General features: G+C 44.7%; 1 protein-coding gene across 2 annotated transcripts in view; it reads right to left on the reverse strand.

The window, feature by feature from the left end:
• The window catches only part of KIAA0319L (KIAA0319 like), a 30120-nt gene that overhangs the window by 4386 nt on the left and 3878 nt on the right, over positions 1 to 21856 (reverse strand). Inside the window, exons 3-18 of one of the 2 annotated variants that reach the window (XM_042015503.1) lie at positions 19695 to 20347; positions 14463 to 14748; positions 12311 to 12412; positions 11394 to 11491; positions 10158 to 10245; positions 9050 to 9142; positions 8360 to 8492; positions 7251 to 7479; positions 6386 to 6509; positions 5715 to 5847; positions 4726 to 4874; positions 4273 to 4424; positions 3960 to 4098; positions 3474 to 3633; positions 1389 to 1531; positions 303 to 425 (exon numbers count right to left, since the gene is read on the reverse strand). In XM_042015503.1, coding sequence (XP_041871437.1) covers positions 303 to 425; positions 1389 to 1531; positions 3474 to 3633; positions 3960 to 4098; positions 4273 to 4424; positions 4726 to 4874; positions 5715 to 5847; positions 6386 to 6509; positions 7251 to 7479; positions 8360 to 8492; positions 9050 to 9142; positions 10158 to 10245; positions 11394 to 11491; positions 12311 to 12412; positions 14463 to 14748; positions 19695 to 20347 — 2805 coding nt within the window. The other variant, XM_042015504.1, reaches the window with a different exon arrangement.

Below are 21856 nucleotides of genomic sequence, written 5' to 3' on the forward strand. Positions count from 1 at the left end.
TGTGTTGGTTTACAAAATTTGCTTTCATGTGGCAGGAAAGCCTCTGTACAGACATGACAGAAGAGAGCTGTGATTTACACACCCAGAACGGACTCAACCCTTAATGGGTGTTCACTGGGAGGGTCCGGAGTCGCTCCCCTATCAAACATCACCTGCCCAGAAGGTGAGACAAGGAACTGTGTCCTTGTGTCAGCATCTCATCAGAGCACCTGGCAGACAGCAGGTGCCTGGCACTGTGCCCACCCTGGGTTTCAAACACGGGTTTCTCTGCAAAAGTGCCCACCCCAGGGGGGTTCACATACCGCAGTTGCTTTCGCCGTCCCCCATCTGGACCCTGAGGAAGTTCTCCATCCAGAACGGGTCACACACACAGCGCTTGGTGAAGGAGTCACAGCGCCCGTGCTCAGAGCAGTTCAGCTGACAGGCTGGGGGCCAAAACCAGCAAGGTGAACTAAATGACTCACAGGTGAGGCAAAAATGGGACAAAATAGTTCAATACAGCCAACCCCTCCTGCAGGCTCTGACCTGAATGTGGCCCTTCTGTAGCTCACTCATAGCTCAGCTGTAATCACAAGAGGTGAGAAGTGCAAACGTAAGCACCCGGGCCTCATGCCAAACTGAAACATCCCACTTCACCAGCAACACACAGTTTGCCTAATAAATCCTCATTTTGATCTACAAGTTATGGAATTTGTGTATTTGTCAAGTAAATGTTTTTAAACGAAGTTTCGATTTTCAAATTCAAACCCTGCCTGTGAGATAGACAAAGAAACAAGCAGATCCTTTGGAGGGACCAAACAGAACTGAAAAACAGCTTCTGAAGGCCACAAAATGGTAAGATCAAGAACTAATAATTACTTTACACAATTCTAGTTTCAAATCTCTAACTGATCAGCAAATGATCCTCAAAGGATGGATCTCATAAAAGAAAAACAGTGCTAATGCAAAGTTGTAGAATAATGATAGAAGGGAAACATTTCCTGCAGACTGATGTTTGTGCTGCACAGGAAACAAGTGGGCTCACAGCTACCAAGACATGCAGTTTATTGTTTTCAGGATGACACTCATTTCAGTGGCTGTAGTCCATTAACACTGTACTTTAGTTTCATAAGTATCAATCTGCTTTTGGTTTTGTGAACTCTTCACAGCAACACTGCAAGTAATTATTTATAAGAAGTTAAATAGTGAATAGACAGAATTAATTGGTAAATAAGTGATTAGTGAATAGTCTAACAGACTTAATTTTCTGTTTCCCATTTATTAACATGAAAGCTCCTGCAGTGAGCGTAAGTGTGTGGGCACGTGGGTGTTTTTAGTACCCTTATTCTGTCAGGCAGCTGAAAAGAAGGGAAAAGATGTTAAATCTGTCCCAAGAGACTCTCACTTACTGACTGTGTTAATCTCCAGTGCCCGGAAGATGAGGAAGTCCGACTGTTGTTTCCGCAGTTCGTTCTTCAGTGTCCAGGCCACCTCTCGTCCTTTGAATATCTGATGGGGAGGCTGGTTCTGGACAAAGAACACCATCTTTGTGCTGGAAGAAAGACAAGAATTATTATCTGCTGCTTCTCCAAACATCAGGTAGAGAGTCACACTCTCCAGTCTGTCATTAGAGGGACTTACTCAGAATCCCAAATTTATTTGAAGACCAGACTTCTGGCTCTGTTTGGAAGCAAAAAAATATCTGCTGTAGGGCAGATCTGGCCCTACAGCAGAAAACCCTTCAGGATATCTGATCCATTCATGTTTTCCAACCTAGGGCTGCACAGTTCTTGAGTTTGCACATCAAGCAGATCTTTGCATGTTCATTCTAAGCATCAAATCCCCAAACATTAAGGTCCTGCTGTTTTCATATTCTCCTCCCTTCCTCCCTGTGGGATCCTCAGACTTTACTACACCTGGAACTTGGGGGTCCATTTAGCTGCTCAGCACAGAGCTCCAGCATCAGACAGTGGAGGTTTACAGTCTTTTGCAGAGTTTAGTTGGAATGCACCAAGTGCTATAGCCAGAAAACAGCCCAGGTGTGAAGGATTCTGTATTCTGCAGCTTTTACTGCATTAACTTTATGACAGAAGAACTTGTTCCTCATGGCTTGCTCACCTTGCAGAGCCCTGTGGATCCTTTAGACTCAGAAGAGGATGCATGAATGTTTGGGATTTATTATCACTAGCGAATTTATGAGTCAATGGGATATCAGTGAAACCCTCAGAGTATGTGAAAAAGAACAAACCAGCAGGCAGAGGAAAAAGCTCTTTTTTAAACAGCACAAGTTACTTTGATAGTGGAGGCAAAAACGGGATCTTAAAGCCATCTGTCAAGAAACAATCTCTGCTCCTTTATAACACTTCCCACTCTTTTGTCTGCTTGAATATATAAACAGATGAAGCATTAATGACAAGAATCCCTTACTTGCCTTACTCAGGGGCGACTGGCTTGCTCATGGCAGAGACAGAGAGCTAATGTTACAACAGAAAGTGCTGGCTCCTCTGTTCTCAGCTCTCCAGGTCTGCATGGACAATGAATTCTGATTTTCCTGCTACAGCAGGCCATGTGGACATGAAGGAATTGATACATCACAGCACGCAGGGAAGTGTAAAGTAACAGCAGATTTATTGCTGATTTGCTGCAGGACTTCAAGCATGTCCCTTAAATATTCTTCAGTGCTTTAGGTACTTTGAAACTACTCCCCATTTAATAGAAACTAAGTGCAATATTGCGCTTATTTCAAGAGATGGCCACTCATGGCTTGTTGCCACTCTCCAGGCAGGCAACACCACCCTGACCTACAGCCCTGCTCAGCAGCCAACTTCCATGTGGTTAGGAGAAATGCAGTTTTCTGTAAGCCAACTAGCAATCAAAATTAAGGTCTTCTATCTCTTCACATTGGCTTTCAACATTTTTTGTACATTAAGCTGAAGCAGTTGTGTAGGCAATAAAGCTAATGCAGAACTAATGGAAGGTGTGCCTGGCTGTGTGGTTGGAACTGGATGATCCTTAAGGTCCCTTCCAACCCGAACCAGTCAGTGATTCTGTGAACTAACAATTTGGCATGAAGGTGAGGAGGATTGTTACACACCACCTCTGGTGTGTTTTAAGTGTTTCACCAAACTCCTGCACCAAGCCCCATTATTTCTCCAGTTACAAATCACAGCTACAGAACATCCCTTCAGATAGTCTCCACAGTTTTCAAAAAACAAACTGTAATTTGTTCTTATTTTACAGGTTTGAGGTGAAAAGACATTAGCAGCACCAGTTTTCAAGGACAATGCACCATCTCCAGAGGGGAAAGATACTCAAGACCTGCCAGAAAGATACTCAAGACCTGCTTGGTAACTCTGATCAGAGCAGGAATATCAATGTTAAGCAACAACTCCACATGTTCTGATGGTCCAATCTGCTTTCCAAGAGAAAAGAGGCCTTGATTTTCCAAACCCTCAAGCAATTCCCCCCCGTGTACCCTCCCAGATTAATCCCACCTTTGTTCAGTGTATGGCTGGATCTTTTGCACGGTGATGTCTGAATCGAGGACCCCCAGCAGCACCCCTATCTGCCGGATGAACATCCCCTTCTGCCGCTCTGTCAGCTGGCTCACATTCACATCCAGAATTATCTCCACCAGGTTATTTTTCCTAGGATCTAGGGAGAATGTAGATAGCATAGATCTTTAGAGTTTCTATTTAGCAGCCTGGGTACAAGGCAGGTTTTTAGTATCTCTCCAGGATGCTTCTGATTTGAACACAGCACCAGAGAATGGCACTGAAGGAAGGGACGCAAGAATGACTTTCAGAGGTAACAGAAGCAGTGAGAGTCAGCCCTCAAAAACCACAGGAAAACACAACCACGTCCCCCAAAACTTTTGATGTTTACAGCTCTAAACTGGACTAGATGACACATTTTAATCCCAGTATACTGTATCTAGAGGGCTGTAGGCAAATGTGGTACAGCACAAAGCCCAGACTCACCAGGTTTGACCTCCACCGTGGTCCTTTCCACATCACTCTCTCCTTTGGCATCTGTTACTCTGAGGTGAAATGTGTAGGTCCCTTCTACCAGATTGGACAGGAGGAGGACAGGATGATGGTCTGAATTATTTAAGACTTCCTGGAAGGCAGAACAAAGTAAGTATGAGGAAACAAAGAATCAAGGTAGCACAGTGTATCATCATGTTTCATGATATGACAAGGTAACAGCCCAACAAGGACCTTTGTATTTCCTCAGGAGCTGTCAACATTACCTTGCACTGATTTTTGTGATGCTTTACAAAAGAAAGCTCACCCCAGCTGCAGGGCTCCCCTCGTCTCGGGTCCACAAGTAGCTGACAATCCCCTTATCATCAGAGGATTTCGATCCATCCAACTCTGCTGTGTTTGTGGGCAAGGTGATGACAACGTTACCAGCAATCTTTGCGACGGGCGGCTTGTTTATCTCTAAATAAACAGAGAGGAAGCACTTGGAGAAAGATCTTGTGTTGCCCAATCAAAAATCACTGCATCAGATCTCCAGCGTACTCCAGAAATCCCTGTCTAACCCCAGGGAAGAGAAGGGAAATACTGCAGGATTAAGCTGAAGATACTGCTCTTCCAGAAAAGGGCAAACCGCAAGGCTCCTTCAGTGCTCTCCACGCTGTATCCCTCTGTTCCTTACTTTTACTGTCTCTGAACACAGGTTTTGCTGAACTGCTCAGAGATAACCTGTGACTTGAGCAGCTCTGCTCATGGCTGGACGTACCTTCCTTGACGATGACGTTGACGGAGCTTTGGCTCTGCAGGTTCCTCTCATCTTTCACTGTCAGAGTGAACTCGTACGTCCCAACCTGGAGGCCTGTGACAGTGGCAATGCTGCTGTTGGCATTCTCCAGCTTCACACCATCTGGACCCCTAACCAAGACACAAGGAATTTGTTCAGTTTTTGATCTTTTTCAGGGGTTCTGATCAGTTTAAACTTTGCATAGAGCACTGGAGGCAGCCTCACTCCAAACAGGAGCCTGGAAATAAGGGTCCATGACAAAAAGCAAAATGATGTTCTCCAGTTACAGCAAGATAATCTAAAGGGTAAGTGCAGCATCCAGAACAAAAAGCATTATTTCTGGCTGTTTAATGTTTTGGTTAATTTCAAACCAGAGGAACACTGATAACGGCATTTAGGTGGTGTTTACAAATAGTGGTTCTTTCAGCAAATTGGCTTGTGAACTGCACAATGAGCCAATTTTGTAAGAAAAAGGTGCAAAGCAAAAACAGTCCTTCATTTCTAGGGCTTTGCACAGACTTTGCATTAGCAAACAGGAAAAGCTACTGCAAGTTGCTCATAGACTTTTTCCTGAAGCATTTCAGGGAATTTAGAGTCGGAAGAGAACTCTGCCTCATTTAAACAAACTGCAAAAGCACGGAGTTGGGAGGCCCTGCTGTTGTTTGATTACAAGGGTCAGTCTCTCCATGAGACCGAGACCAAGACCAAGCTCCGCTGCTGTGAATGGAAACACTGCTGAGCCACACCATGCTCAGAGTGGGAGTCAGGCCTAGAGATGAAGGTAAAGCTATTTCTCATGCTCAAAAAAAACTCCACCTCTCTCCAATCAAACATAAATCCTTGTCTTATTCAGGTCATTGAAAGCTTGTCAGGCCCAATGTGACCATGACTGAACACAAGGGAGGTGTGGGGGTGTGACTTGTTTAAAATGAAAGATTTGGTACCACAAGAATGTGGAAGGTGATACACACCGTGTTTTTTCCCAAAGAAAGAAGACTATCTTCTGGTCATCCGAGCTCTTGCTGCCATCTAGAGTGGTGCTGTCCACAGGAAGAGTCAATTCTTTATCTGGACCAGCATCTGCTTTTGGGGGCTTGTTGTTCTCTGGAAAAGAATGTAGGACTTCGCATACACATGCCATAAAGGTGGGAAATCCCACCATTAAGATCTTCTCCATGATCCCCAGTAGATCTCCTGCCCACTACCTTGTACTCAGACAAAGTGAGGTTAAAAGCAGTTAAGAATTCCAACGACTATTTCATTCACACATCTGCACTAAAATGAGACTGTAAACCAGGAGTTCTGATTTTTGCTCTCATTCTCTAAGTACTGCTCCACTTTTCCTGCTCCTGTCCCAGGACCCAGCACTGTGGGCAGACACAGATGTTTGGAAATACAAACCTGCCTTTATTGTAGGAAAACATTGATTAGGTTACATTGTGTAAAATAAGAGAACCGCCTAGAAAGCCAATATTCCTACAAGCTTTCTTTTGCTCATTTATCAGTAACATATCAGCCCAGAATGGTCCTGAATCAGAGCAGCTTTTCTGAAAGTCACCATAAGATCTAGAGGCTGCTGACAGATTGCTGCTCACCTCCAACCCCTGGAAGGGAAGCAGCAATGCAGGTAAAGGCAGCTTACCTGGCTGGACTATCACAGTGACCTCTGCAGTGGACTGGTGCCCAGCAGAATCAGTTACTATGAGCTGGTAGGTGTAATCACCTTCCTGCATTGCAGAAAGCTGCAAGACTGGTGTCCTCACGCCCTGTGAGAAAAGATATTAATGGATTAAAAACAATCCTCATGCAGATGATGATGGACCAGAAGACTCTGATTCTAAAGTAACTACTACCAGCACATTCTAGGGGGTTATTACCAACTCCAGCTACAGAAGGAGGAGTCTGTGCCACTTTAGCATGCAAAGCTCTTGCAGCTGAATTTATGCATGCTACAAGGACATTGTTGTGGGACATAAGAGTAATGCCATACAAGCAGACCTTTTGGGATTCAGTAGTTCCCAACTCCAGCAAAACCTCTGGGGAGCCCTGTGCAAATCCCACACATAGTGAACCTGATTCATGGACTTTCTTATTCTATAAATTTGACAGTAGTAATAATCTTTAAAAGAAAAATGATGACACTGAAACAAGTTCCAACATGTACTGTTTAGGACTGAGGAGAGTCTGGCCAGTATTGGCAAAATTTAGACTCCGAGATTCAACTCAAAAGTTCCCACCTCTCTCAATCCCCCTTCTTCAGCAGGATTTAAAACTGCATTGCTCAAGAAAGGAACAGGATGCCAGTGGCAAGGCTGGTGCACCTGCTCAGCCACTAAACAAATACCAGCTTCACAAGCATTTAATTTTAAGCACATACTTAATCATCACACGTTTGCTCCGTAGGATTCTAAGAGACATTTGCTAACAGTCCATTAAAACTGGTTTGATTACAGATAAAAACCCAGCTAGTAAGCAATCCAGGTGGAACACTGGAGACCTGCACTGACCTGCATCTCCATCACCTTCCCTTTGCTGTTGGGGCTGAGCAGCCACTCATAGCTGACGATGCTGTGGTCGTCTGTGCTCTGGTTGCCATAGAGCGTGATGGAGTTCTGGGGCAGGGTGATCACCTGGTTTGGGCCAGCATTGGCCACTGGAGGATAATCCACTGCCTTGTTCACAGTCAGGTTGGCAGTGGTGGAGTTGCTGGCACCATCCGAGTCCACGACTGTTAGACTGAAGAGGGGAAAAAAGAACTGAAAGCACTGAAGAGTGATGGTGATCAGAGCTGAATACAGCCTTTTCTGAATAGAAACCTCCCCCAAATGTCCAATTATCAGCCTCAAAGTGATGCAAGAAATTCAACAGTCACATCCATCTCCCACTTGAAATCTAACAAGCAGTTCCAAGGTGAAACACAGAAGTACATGACTAACCCACAAGTGGCCTGGACACAGCACATCTCCTCAGGTAGGCTGGTACCACAAAACACATCTGCTTTTTGCTAAACCTGGATCTGAATATGGATCTGAGTAGTTCAGATGCCAACTGCTTAACAAGAAAGCAGTGTTCAGTTAGAAGTACTCCAGTTTGTTTTACTTTAAATAGATCTGCTGATGCAATGATGGACATTACACCAAAATACAGGCCAAAGGAAAAACACAGGACAAATACAAAAGTAAAATCAGCTACCGCCTATTGCCCAGGTTGTGCATCAAACCATTACGCCTCATTCACTTATCTGGGACAAACACATTGCATTTAAGAGCTGGATTTGAAGACTGCAATTCTTCTCAGCTTTTACCCAAAGAGTTTAGATGTGACATTTCGAGAGACATTTTGTAGCACTGACAGACCATTTGTTCCCTTCAGCCATCCTCTTAACCAGGGCTACAAGTCAAGAATAAGAAGCAGCTGGACACCTTATCTCTCCTGAAGTGCAAAGCTACAAAAAGTGTAGCTTTGAAAGTGTAGGAGTGGAGAGAGAGAACATCACAAAATGGAGTTCTCTCCATGTTTTGTGCTGGTTTTTTTATATCAGATTAACACTTCAGGAATCCCATACATTTCACTCTTAAGGGATGAGAACTGATGGGCTCCCCCAGGTGTGACCTACCTGAATGTGTAATTCCCAGGTACCAAGTTGGTCAGTGTCAGTATGGCAGTATCACTGGAAACCTTCTCCTCTCGCAGGGGACCCTTCAGCTCTTCCCAGTGGTAACTGATAATTTTATCATCATCAGTGCTTTCTGTTTCAGTAACAGGGAAAAAACACACATACAAGGAGCTGGAAAATGCTGCTTCACAGATGCCAGATGGTCAGTCCCTATTTCTGCCCTGGGCTTAGCAGGCAAAGGTATTTTTGGTCCAAGACCAGAGTCTCTCTTATGCTCAGACACCCAAAATGTAACAAATCAGTGCTAGTTGGGGCTAAGACAACCTGAATTTATTTAAAGGAACTCCTGAGAAGCTCTAGTGAAGGCCAGGGTCACTGAAGGTGACACATTCAAAGTTTAACAAAGAGCCCAGTACTTTTGACTGACAGTAATTATTTTTTGATTCTAAGCAGCAACCTCCAGAGCTTTTCCTTTTTTAGGAGATTGGCTCAGGCCAGCGCCCTTCAAAAGGGAACACAGAGAGGTGCTGTTGTGTGTGTTCCCCTCTCCTGGCCAGAGAGACTAATTCTTTTCACTGAATTGTGTTTGACAGTGTCACTGTTTCTCTTAAACTTTATGCAAAGGGCCAGCCCAGGACCAAACACAACCCAGCCCTGCTGGATGCTGCACTTAAACCTGCAGGTACTTACGGCTGCCGTCGATAAGAGTGGAAATGGTTGGCAGGGAGATTTCTTGGAACTGTGGGGACACGATGGCAACAGGAGGCTGATTCACCCGGGGCTCTGCAACAACAACTCAGCTGTTACCATGACACTACAGGCAGGCCACGACAGAAAGCTCTGGCCAGGGAACTGCAAAACTATCCGCAACAGTGATTTGTGTTTGCAGCACGTTCTACACCAGCTTGGGGAATCAAGGCTACCAAAAGGGGGTTCAAACAGTGTGGAGGTGAAATGCCAGCACACCAGTGCTCTGGGAAGGCCGTACTGCATCAGTTTTCCCCTACTGGGTCCAGCACCTACAGCTTCTTGTCACAGTATAGCTGCTGCTCTGAAAAGTGAAGGATTTGGGTGCATGCTGCCAGCTGCAAAGTCACTGCTTATAAGGAAATGATCAGTCACGGCACCCAGAAGACCAGCCACACTCTTGCTAATTTAGGGAGTTTGAGAGCCCTTCTTTGCCCACAAAGGCTGTACAAGAAGTCTTGCTGAAAACTGCAAAATGAAGGGATTTTATTGAAACCTGTGGTTGTCTCTTTACACAGGCCATCTAAAAAGTGAGGCAGTCAGCACAAGCTGCTGTATCTCCACCAGCTCATCTGCAAACTACATTTTACAGTAAGGAATGAGATTTGACTTAACCTGCCTGTGGTTGGGAATGATATTCCTTACTGGACAGGGAAGAAACGAACCTCCAAAGGAGCTTCAAAGCTCTGTCTTCTCTTCAGTTTTTGCTCCTGCTGCTATAAGCTTTTTGTCAGACTGCAGCTAGTTTTTATGGAAGCAGTGGCCTTTCAGGGTGAGGTGTTTGCTGAGCACTTCTCTATCAGGATTCCAGCTCTTTTATCAAGTGGTTGGCTTGATACAGTACAGCAAAAATAGCTGTGTGTTAGCAATAGCTTCCTATCTCAGGAAATTATTTAATACATATATATATATGTGTATATATACACACACACTGCAAGTTCACAGCACAATGAATTATCACCACACTAAACCAGGGTCTAGTCAAATAACCAAACCCCATGGTTTGTCAGAGATGGGTGAAGTGAAGGAAAGATCCAATCCCACCACTCACTTGGATTCACTGTTACATTCACATATCCCTCTCCGTGCGCATTCTCCCCATCAACGATGACTTTGAACTCATACAGGCCAACAGTAAGCTGGAAACAAACACAAAGGATTATTTGCCTACAGGTTGGTGGCACCTTGTCAGGACCTATTGGAAGGTCAAGTTCCTGTGCTTTGGCACAGGAGCACCCAAGCAATCGTGCTTCAGCCTCTGCATACACAGCAAAGGATGGTTTCCAGGCCAAAATGGTATTATACATATTTTAGTTTACAACGGCTACACAGAAACCAAAGACTCGTATTTCTCTCTGCCACGGGATTGTCAGTCAAGCTTTATTTTCCAGCAACAAAAGGCAAACAGAAGAGAGATAACAGAGATTAGTTCAGGTTGTCTGGCTACAGGAATCTGTACTAGCAGATTGCATTTGAGGTGAGAAAGGCTACATGTAAGAAGAAAATCTCTTCTTGCATGTTTTTATAAATGAAAGTGTTTCTTCTCTTCCTTCTAGGTGACATGAGCCAGGCAGTCACCCCTTGACCATTCACAGTTGAGCCAAAATGAGAGGGTGAAGGATCAGGTGCTGGATAACAATCTTGATACCCAAAAGACTGAAACCCTCACAGAGACCTGCACACTCCTTTCAAAAGGCTTGGCTCTGCATGATATCCTTACTTAAGCCTGTAGATTTTTTCTGAGTGCAGCAGAATCCAGAATGCTCAGAGGAATGTCTCAAGTACAGAACTGTATATTCACAGTACTTAAGAGTTATTTCCTTGTTAAGAATCCCCATGTGCAGGAACTGGCAACCCTTTCCCTGTTAGAGCTTGTCTAAGAGCAGCAGCCAGGGACATGAGGTATTGCAGGGCTCTCGTTAATGGATGCAGCAAGTCCCTCTTCCAGTGGGCAGTACAGGGCTCAGACCTAACCAGACCACCACACTGCTCCAGCAATATTCCCACCCCTTGTTACTGTTAAACTGTGCCACTTGTGTGCCTTGTCACACTGCTTGTAGGTAGCTTGTACCTCCTGAAATCAATTTCTTCTTTCCCTCGTGCCAGATCAATCTCCTTTTTTCTAAGAGCCTCAGAAGTGGGCTTGCAGTCAAATGTTGGCTGCCTGCCCATCATGCAATTTCCTATTCATCCTGAAATCCCATACAAGTGTTTCCTGGCTGCCAGAGTCCCCATCTTCTCCACTTGGCATTTAACACAACAGGATAAGAAGCAGCAAAAGCTTTACCTTAGACAGCTTCAGGGTCTGGGAGTGCTTCCCTGCCATTTCTCCACTGGAGTCTTTTGGATGAGTAATCAATTCCCACTCATAGGAATATGTGGTTCCTTAAAAAAAAAGAAAAGGTCCAGATGTTTGTTTTCAAAGCCTGTCTTTCTCCCATGCTAAAGAACTGCAAAGGTATTAAACATTTACAAGGCACATTCTGCTGCACTGTGAAAAAACGAGACAGCTTGGGCTGCGGCTTTTTGGGAATATACCCAGGAAAAGAGACAATCTGTGCTTCTAAACTCATTTACTCTGAAATCAAAACCCATCTTTCAGCCTCTAAGGCAATAAAGAGCTCTGGAACAATCACAGCTCCAGGACAATAAGAGAGAAAAGCCTTATCCTCAGATCCTGCAGACACAGGAATGCCAATTTTTGAACAGGAATTAATCAATCCCTGCTGCTGCACAACACGGAACACACCTGCCTCTGCAGCTCCCACTGCCACAGTGGACAGAGTTAAGATAAGAACTTTAAAAATACCTGCCAACAATTAGCATGATGAAACGAGCAGTGTGTAGCATCCGTCCCTCAGCAGGCAAATACCCCAATTCAGATTTCGATCACTTGCTAATACAGCTCAGTTCCTATCAGCAAGTATCAAGAATAAATGCTGAAAATCCACTTCTTCCTCACACACCACCCTGAGAATGTGCCACCTCCCAATCCACTGGCTTTGTAGCATTTTCCATTTTTTTGTGTCTCACTATTTTCTCTAAGAGGCAGCATGAGGTAATAGCTGAGTATGAAAAATTTCCACAGGAAAGCGCTCTCTAACAAAAGACATTTTCAAGACTGCCCTTATTTCATGCCATACATAATGACTGTTTGCCTTTTCACATCCCAAGCCCTTAGCAGAATTCCCAGGGAAGCCTTACGAGGTGCTGGTTCAGGAAGCACAAAAGCGTTCAGCTGAACTTCGTTCTTCGGCAGGGTCACTTCAACGCTGTCTCCAGCAGAAACCACCAGCTCCTTCATAGCTGAAAGGGACAAACACAGAATTGGAAGAGGAACAGGAAAAAAAATTATGTACATAAATCCACCTTGGTTTCAGTTTATGGAATAAACCCCAGCTACAAATGATGTATTTTGTAAACATCCTGTCCCTCAACAGACCTTCTGTTTCAGGTTTCGCTCTCCTTGTTAATGCAGAAGCATTAATGGGGTTTACAAAATTTAGACAAGCCCAGAATTGCTCAGTCACCTCTCTCTTTGCAGATACTGCGCTGAAACGTGGCCCTTTCACACAGCACAGGGGACTCTCTTCACCCAGGCCCAGCAGGATGGGAAGGGTTCTACTTGACAGCTTTTTGGCAGAGAACTCGGCTGCAGGCTCATGGCACAGCAAGACAAACACTGCCACTTCCAAACTGCAATTCCAGAGCTTCACAAATACATAAAGAATCCACAGAATTTCTTTTTTGAAAAACTGCTTGAGGGCTAAGAGAATTTTTTTAAACCTGCATAGCTGCCGCACTGGGTATGGAAGCTCAAAACACAAATCTGGTCCTTTTATTTATATTTTCTTTTCCACCCCCGCTCAAGAATTTTCTTGCCATTCCATTTCAAATAAACTGACAGGTTTTAAAGATTGCAGGGTAACCTTGAAAACTATGGCCAGGGACACATTTTCTTCTGCTTTTTATTAGCATTAAGATAACCAGAAAGCTGAACATATTTCTTAAGGACACCTCTCGGCCTCCTCATCCCCCCTCTTCCCTTCCCATTTACTTTATGTTTGTCTTTTTATTATTGGACCTGGGAATTATGCATAGAAAATATGCTTTCTTTAGTTTGACCCTGTCAAAGACAATGTTTCAGAGGTATGCACAAAAAATCCAAGTTAAAAAAGATGGGGGGAAAAAGGACCTTAAACATTTAGCTATTTTTCCACCTTTATTATCTATTATTTATCTATCTTCCAATTTTAATAGCTACTGGAATTAACCACCTTTTTTCCCCTCTCAAATACTCCATCAGTCTTTCACCTGCAAAGAATTCCAAGGCAAAAAGTAATCAGATTTCATTAGGAAATAATAAAAACAAAACCCAGACAAACAGACCAAAACCTTGGAAAAACTTGGTAGCTTGGAAAAACTACCCTTTACATCATCTTTGCATTGGTTAGCAAAACCAGGAGGCCCTGGCTATGTCAGTCTTCCCAGACAAGCCAATGAAGATGTTTAAAGTATATTTTCCAGTTTTAGCTGTGGTAAGCCCTTTAAAAAAAAAAAACAACCCACATTAACTTGTCAGCACAAGCAGCCAATGAGCTTCCTGCCAAAAACATCTCTGGATGCAGTGCTTCCCTTACACTTTCCATTTGTTCCCTTGTAAGGGAAAGGAACCCTAAATTCAGAAGAAATTCAGCTGTGAATACTTCAGCACACTGGATTAACTGAATTCTGAGACACCACACGAGCAGTACACACCATTCCCTGTGCGTAGCCATCCCTGCAGGGAGAGCTGACAGCCTGGGTGAGGGAACAAAGCTGCCAAAGGGCATTTTGGCCTTTATGCATTTTCAACAGTCTGTTTTAGGAAATACCAGTGTGAACAGAAACATCACCATGCTGCAAAGCAAAGCATGGGCTAACAGCCAAGTACACTGTTCTCCACAGCTGAACTGTGCAGTGACACTTCAGGGACAGAAAATAATCAGTTAGTTACACCCTCTTTTGAGCAGACATTAAGATTTCTGCTCAATTTGATAGATAGCAGTGTGCCAAGGCTACTGGAAAAATGCTTCCCGGGACTCTGCCCCGCATCACGTCTCAGCCTTCACTTCGGGAATTAACATATCCCCATTACTTTCCAGCTGTCCTCAGATGCAACAGTCACATGCAGATTTACGATGCCCAAGTCCCATTCCCAAGACCTCAGGAGTCACTAGGGTCTGTCAGCACGTGTGCTGACACAGAAACCTCGCCGTTTCCTCCAAGGTACCATAATAATCTCCTATTTTTCCACACTGCATGGCTTGAAGAAGCCCGAACAGGCGATGCTTGCTGGAGCCCTGCCTGTCCTCACCTGGCGTGGTGGCAGCAGTGCTTGGGGCTGCAGCAGTGCTGGTCTGGGCCGTAGGAACACTGCCATTTGTGGGAACACCACTGGGCACAGAAGTTGCCACCTGCGCCTTCGCTGTGCTTTTCACCGGCACGGGGCTGGCTGTGGGCAATGCCTTGGAGGAGTGAGGATGGGCATCATCGGGCAGCCCAGGCGTCTCAGTCTTCCCTGGAGCTGTCAAGCCCTGTGCCACAGGACTGGAGAACGTAGCCAGCACTGATGCTTCTGGTGCAGATGTTCCTGTGTGGATCTGTAAAGGAAGAAGTTGTCTGAGTTTGATCTGAACACTGAAATGCCGGTTTTAAGTTGTCCTTCTCCAGTTAGGGAGGCTGAAAACCCCCTGGTTTGTTTTCCCAGAAGCAGGATTTTTTTTCTGCTTCCTCTCCTCTCTTCTGAAGTGTTTCTCCATGTTCTTCCTTCAGAGCAGACAGGCCATTTCTACCCCAGCTGAACACCAATTAACACCAGATTTAGCTACAGCATTTACGTACCAAGGCTGTTGATGTGGCAAATATAAGAGAAGATCCAGGCTCAAAACTGCAGTGAGTGGAGCTAAAAGAACATAAAAGTGGGATAAGACAGACCCTAAAAACAGGGACAACAAACTGGGGTTCATTTACTTTGGCTGTGATTTCCTTTTCCTGAAGCCATTCAGTCGGCACGAAGCAGGAAGACTGCACAGGCATTTTTATGTAATAACTAAATTGTTGCAGCAAGAGGAAATTTACTTTGGAATCATTCTTCAAAGCAAGGTGAGCTGACACACACAGCTCCCTACATGCCTGCCCCAGGAGATGCTGCTGGGGCAGGGAGCAGAGCTGCAGGGCACAAAGTTTGCTCACATCCACACAGGATGAGCCACTCGATTGAAAATAATCAGAGTGGTAGGAACAATTTCCTTTCTTTCATCAGAAGATTCCTTTTACCTAGCCCCATTCCAGTTCCTAGCCTGACAGGCCATACTCCTGACAATTTACCCTCCACGATGAGGTCCATGTGCGTAGCACATTTTTTTTTAGCTAACTCTATTTTGAGAACATCTGCTAAATATTTTAAATGGAGCAATTTACCACCTTTGACTCGGAAAGCGCTTTGGAGCTGAATTTCCCACCACTATTCACCATTAGAGGAATGATTAAAAGCTCATACTGGAGGAAATATACTCAAGCTTTTAGACCACGCTGTTGGCATTCAGTCCAGGAAACAGGAACTGGGAAAACACTCCAGACCACGGTGGACAACATCCTTGTCAGTAAATGGTCTGGGCTTTAGAAAACACTACATGTTGGTTGTAAAAATAAAGCTGTGCTGCCCACACTGAACAACCAGCCAAGCCAGCAGCACCAGTGAAGGCATTGAAGGCTTCTCTGCAAGGTTTTTGTTTCAGCCTTGGGCAAATAATTTCCTCTCGCCATAGCGCACTTTTGCTCACAGAACATAAAACAATTGTTTGGTTAATATCTGAGCTTTATGGACCAAAGAATCAAGCACTATTTGTTAGTGTTACAGACATAAGCCATCTTCCTTTATTTGGTTACTTGCTAATGGGCTTACTTAATCAGATCTAGGGATTCTTTGGAATCCATTCAGGAGAAATCTGGCATGCTGCTCTTCCATCAGTGGCCTCAGGACAGCTGGATGTCCCAAGCTGTATCATCTTCCACCCACTGACAACTGCAAAGGGTACTGACTCCCTTTTCTCGAGATAAAGTTTGAAATGCTGGCAGGAGAAAGAGGGGAACAGCCAGGCAGGAACTCAAGTGAGACAGACTCTTTAGGAAAGGCACAGGAGCAGAATGTTTCCCTGACTTCCTACCACTATGGGAAACCACTTGTTGCTTTTCAAGAATCAGCCCAGAAGGGTCACAAGAACACAGGAGATCTACATTCACCCGCTGGCCACAGCAGAGTCCCCACTTTGCTTGGTAATATTTTCAGTGAGCTGAATGCTTTCTTGACTCACTTTTAATTCCCAAAAAACCCCCACTTTACAGTTAAGAGAGATCCTCTTCCTTCCAAAAGTCTTCAGGATGAATTGACAGCCAAATGTCTGTGGAGAGCGCGAATTAGATAAGCTTTGCCTGGGGCAACATAACAGTCAAAAATGCCTCTAATGCTTGCAAGCTGAGACATCTCTTATCTTTGCTCCATAACTCTGAATTCTTTAAAGCAAAGAACAGATTATTTCATTCTTGGGGATAAATGACAAGGAGACTAGAAGTTTGCCAGCTGTCCTATCTTATTAGCTGAGAAAACAGAGAGAAGTGGCACATTGGCCTGAGTCAACACAGGAGCCTCAGACAATTTTGATTTCCACCCCTAAATGCCTTTGGCCTGAGACAAATAACCCAATGTCCTTGTCTGAGAGTCCCATGTCTGTTAGAGGGCCTAGAGCAGCCCTGTGCATCAGAATCCACACTGAGCTCAAGTTACTTGAGAGAAAAATATCTCTCTCCTGGAATTTTCTTTTATTTTTAAATTTAAATAGACCTGGTCTGAATTTACAAAATGGGCTCTTTTCAGCTTAGATGGTGTCCTTGCCGTCAGCAGTAAGTGCCACATCTGTGAAGACTCTTAAGACACTAAAATGTGGGTAATGTCACAAACCATTACAGAGTTAGTGCTGGTGGTAAAGAGAGACGTTTCCTTGTTCCTTGTGGATGAAAAGCACCCAGCACTTGCAGGAAGTGTGACAGCAAGAGCCAAACAGTGGGCTTGATGTGAGGGCAGGAATGAGTTCTCTGGCTCTGTTGCAACACTCCTGCTCCAGCCTTTCCCAGTCTGCCTGCAGAGCTGCTGCAGTGCTGCAGCAGCCCTGTTCATCAGCAGTGCTGCACTTAAATGCTTCTCCTGACTGGCTATTAAATGCGCTGCTATATTTTAGAATTGACAAGGAATTCTACAGTGAGACAGAAAAAAACTGGTGCCTGGAAAATGTCACTCACTTTAATGAAAAAGTACTAATCTCCCTTCCTTGGTTAAGGGCTGATGAGCAGGATGCACTGTGGTTTATCCTGGTTCCATAGCATGGATACAGTAAAACCAGAAATTAATGCTCACTGCACAGTAGCAAATGCCATTGCAGATGGCTGTGGAGCCACCAGAACTGCAAGAGGGAAACTGCCACAGAGGCAATGTTTTCCCAAAACTGTCACTTTCCTTTTCTCTGACCCTGCAAGAGCCTTCCACACATTCAATGCTCAGCAGCAGAGGAGAAAAAGCACTTTTATTTCCAATGTCCTTTCCTACTTCAGGTGTTTGATGCTCTCAGGTATGAAGAGCCAGTACGATCCCCATCTTCCAACCCCTCCTAAAGAACACTATTAAACAAGCCATGTGTTCCATGGATTGGGCCAAATGTAGCCCAGGTGAAACTCTACTGATTTCAGCATGTGTGTAACTTTATTTTGGTCCATAACCAACCCAACTTGGAATATCTGCCTCCTGGAAGGTCTGGCCATGTCCCAAGAACACAGCCTCCAATGTTGTATCCTTGGCTCACATTGAACTGCTCTTGGATTTGAAGTGCAAGGACAGCTGCAGAGCTGGCTTTGCATTTTGCAGGTAAAGTTGGATGGTTCAATAATCCCAGAATTAGCCCAGGTGGATATTTTAATTCTTCCTTCTTCTCAAAAACTCCATACTAAACCTCAAAAATGTGACTGCCAGGAATTCCATCACGGCACTGTATTTTAGCAAGAAGTTTTTATTTTGATGAACTTGCATTTCGTTAAGAGTCATGGACTTTCTTATTAGCAAAAATCATCAAGGAGAGTAAAAACCTTTCCCCAGCACACATCCAACAGTTCACATTAATGACAAGGGGAGCACTTCCTAAAGATGGGAAATCCTGGATGTTCAGAAGCTGATTAATCAGAGTAATTTAATATTTGCAACCAGTTTACTAGGCACACCCTGGACAGTAATAGCAGGATAACCTGGAAAGGGAACAAGCAGGGAGATGTAAAAGCTGTTTGCCAAGAGCAAGAGAAGACATTTAAGAGTGGCTGCAAAGACATCTCCTCACACGTGTGACAGCTGAGAGAATGGGGTCACCGAGCTCAGCTCAACTGCTAGGAGGAGGAAAGAACAGGGAGGGTAGAAATGCTGCAGCATTGCAGGGGAGAGAGAAAGCTGAGTTTGAGTCAGCCCCAGATGCTGGGGGGGTTCTGGAAAATCAAACATTTGTCAAGTTTTAGTGCCTGGTTTCACACACGTCACCCTGTCTGCCCCGGGAGCTCTCGGCAGCGTCCCTTGGCTGCTCGCCACATCCTGCTCCAGGGTGGTGGCTCAAGCAGTCACAGCCCTACCTGCAACCAGGATTTGAATACACAAGGAGAAAAATTCAGTCATTTCCAGAACCAGAGGCACCAGTTTTGTACAGTGCCAAATCCCTGAAACATGGCAAAAGCTATTTCAGGAACAGTTTCACAAAGCAGAATTATATTTCACCATCACGAGTGCACAAGCATTTTTGAGATAAGGCTCAAAAATTATTTGCAGATGTAAAAATACAAACATCACTTAACAATTCAAATGTGCCAAATTCTCTGTAACATCAAGATTTACTGGCTTAACACTGTATGTGTTTGGAGTAGAGTCTAAACTGATTTCATTCACCCCGTGCCAAGGTAAGCCTTGGTGGATTTGAGAAACTGGAGCACTCTTCAAAAAGAGAACATTTGGCATTAAGATGCCAACTCAAGCAAGCAGATTGACGTCGAAGTACACTGTGAGCTCTATGCATAACTCTATAAAATAATGTCATTAACTGCCTTGATTCAGCATTTCAATGAAAACAGCTTATTTTATTGTGTGGACCTAAAAAGATACTTCTACAGGTAACAGTTTTCAGCTCCCAGACAATTCCCACTGACATATCACCTTTCCTTCTCACCTGGCATGCACACTGTGTGATTATACAGAGGATAAGCATTATCATGGACTCCATCCTGCCTCACCTTCCCACTTAAAGATAGTTTATCACAGCTAAGAAAAGGACGGAAAAACCTACCCCAAAACCCAAACAAAACCCCAAACCATTGGCCTTGCCTTGTTGATAGGAGGCTGCAAACTGGTAACCTGAAAAGGTATCCCATCACGTGGGCAATTCCAAGTCAAAATCTACCTAAAGCTAGACTGAGGAGGGGGACAGCTGTCCCAGACAGCCCCACCCCAGCCCCAGCAACCACTTACCTGGGGCAAGTCACCGTCAGCATCCTGTGACCTGTTCACATTACTGCTCTTAGGAGGGAGTGGGCTTCTGGGGTTCTGTTCTCTTGGATTCTGTCCATTTTTCAGCAAGTCTTGCTTTTGATTTTCTTTCTCAGGAGCAGCTCTGTCTGCCACTAAGTGCCTCAGGACCTGATCCTTCAAGCGCTTGGCTTCACTCCGGCTGCTTCTGGAGCTCTCTGCCAGATCCCTTCTCAGGAGCTGCACTCTGTTACCTGACAGCCTCTGCTTCTGGAATGATCTCCGCAGTCTTTTTTTCCTCTGGACAGGGATGTCCCAGTCCAACCACTTGTGACTCCAAGTCTTCATGCCACCTTCCATATGAAAGTTTAGCAAGTGCTCTGTGCTTTTTGATTTCTTTAAAAACACCAAAACAGAATCCAAAAAGCCAGTCTTGTTGGCCTGACACATGCCAGGCACAGTGCAGTTCACCTGGATGCACATATTTTCCAAGAACCAAAAGGCATCACAGGTGGGGCGTTGGCAGCAAGTGGTCTGACAGGAGCTCAGAGTATGGAACCCTTCCAGAAGCTGCAAATGGTGACCTACCCACGATCTCAAACGGCTGCCAAGCAGGATCTTCCCCAGCTCGCATTTAGATCCATTCCAGTTTGCATCTGGGAAAGAGGAGGGAAGACAGACAATTCTCAGTCCTTTAAAGCACTGGATAATAGATTGAATCACTATTGTCAAGATGAATTTGGGGCACAGGAGGAATGCAGGAGAGAGTATATAGGAAAGTAAATCTGACTTCTCAGAATCTCTACCTGGCCTCAGTATCCAGTACTTACACAAGATTGTAAGGAACAATCTGCTCCTCCTACCTAAGCCACCACCACCCTTTCCAACAGGCATGGAGCTAAAGCCATCTACAGCAGCAGAAGTGAAGACAAAAACGTTCCCGTTTCAGAGGAGCCCATAATGCCCAGACTGAGCAGCGAGCCCAAGGTCACAGAGCAAGTTCAGAGCCAGAAACCGAATCCCAAAATCCCAAGTGCAGTTCCTTACTCTAACCCATAATGGCCTTGCCTCTCTGCCCATAGTCTGCCTAGAAGGAAAACACTGCAAACAGTGACACTGGCTTGGTGCAAGCCAGTACAGAGGCATTTTTGACTCCTCCATGCTGATATTTGACATCAGTTGCTTATTCTGACTGAATTTGCTCCACTTGGGAAGTTGTTCACAGCTTCTAGAAAAAGGGTCTGCAAGGAAAAGCCTTGCTACCCACCCTGACATAGTGTTTTTCATTAAAAACCCTCAAACATTTGACATTATTTCTGTTAAGAGTCAAGTCACTTCAGGTCTCAGCTCTGCAGTAAAGCAGCAACTGCTTTGCATACGGGTTTTTTTTTTTCTTAGCATGAAAATTTTGAGTGCTTGCAGGGATCAATGGATTAAAGGCTTCCAAAATTCAGAGCTCTGCAGATTAAGGATTCCCTAAAAATAGCCTAATGACCTATGGGACTGTTACACTGTGCTGTGTTCAGCATCCAAGTGATAACAGGTCATTGGAAGATTACTTTACAAACAGTGTTGCTGGACTGGGAGTTGTGCAGCTGGAGAATATGCTCCAGATCTGGCTCCCTCCCTGTCAAGAACGGAGTTCTTGAACACAACACAAATGGGAAATATTTTTCTCCATTAAAATAATGTCTGAATTTAAATTACAATATCCTAATCAAGAATGAACTTGAGATTAGCAACCATGTCATGGGGAACAGAGCTCCCTGAGGATGTCTGAACCCACCACGGTGCAGAAGGGGGAGAAGCTCCTCACTTGAGCAATGAAGTGTAAAAGAAACTCTGCAAATGTTCAACAGCAAGAGAAGTTGACATCAGCACCTTTAAAATCCTCAGCACCCTTGTCACACCTCATCAACACACAGCACTTCCTTGGAGAGAGAGCAGACAGGGAATCTGTGTGCCCAGGGCAACAGCCAACCTCATCACACCTGAAATGCCTGGAGAGCCAGTCCCTGACACCACTGCCATAGTCACAGGCAGGGACAAGCACCTGGCACCAACCTGATGGGTCTGGAATTAGAACAGAGTATGGAACGTGTGTACACACCATACCCACGTGTATGCACACGCACTCTCTCCAGACTTGGAAAAACAGTAATAAA

The sequence above is a fragment of the Corvus kubaryi genome, unplaced genomic scaffold (genome assembly GCF_017639235.1).
Source record: "Corvus kubaryi isolate FWS band 111438036 unplaced genomic scaffold, C.kubaryi_AGA036_p1.0 split3-37304, whole genome shotgun sequence".
NCBI classification, from domain to species: Eukaryota; Metazoa; Chordata; class Aves; order Passeriformes; family Corvidae; genus Corvus; species Corvus kubaryi.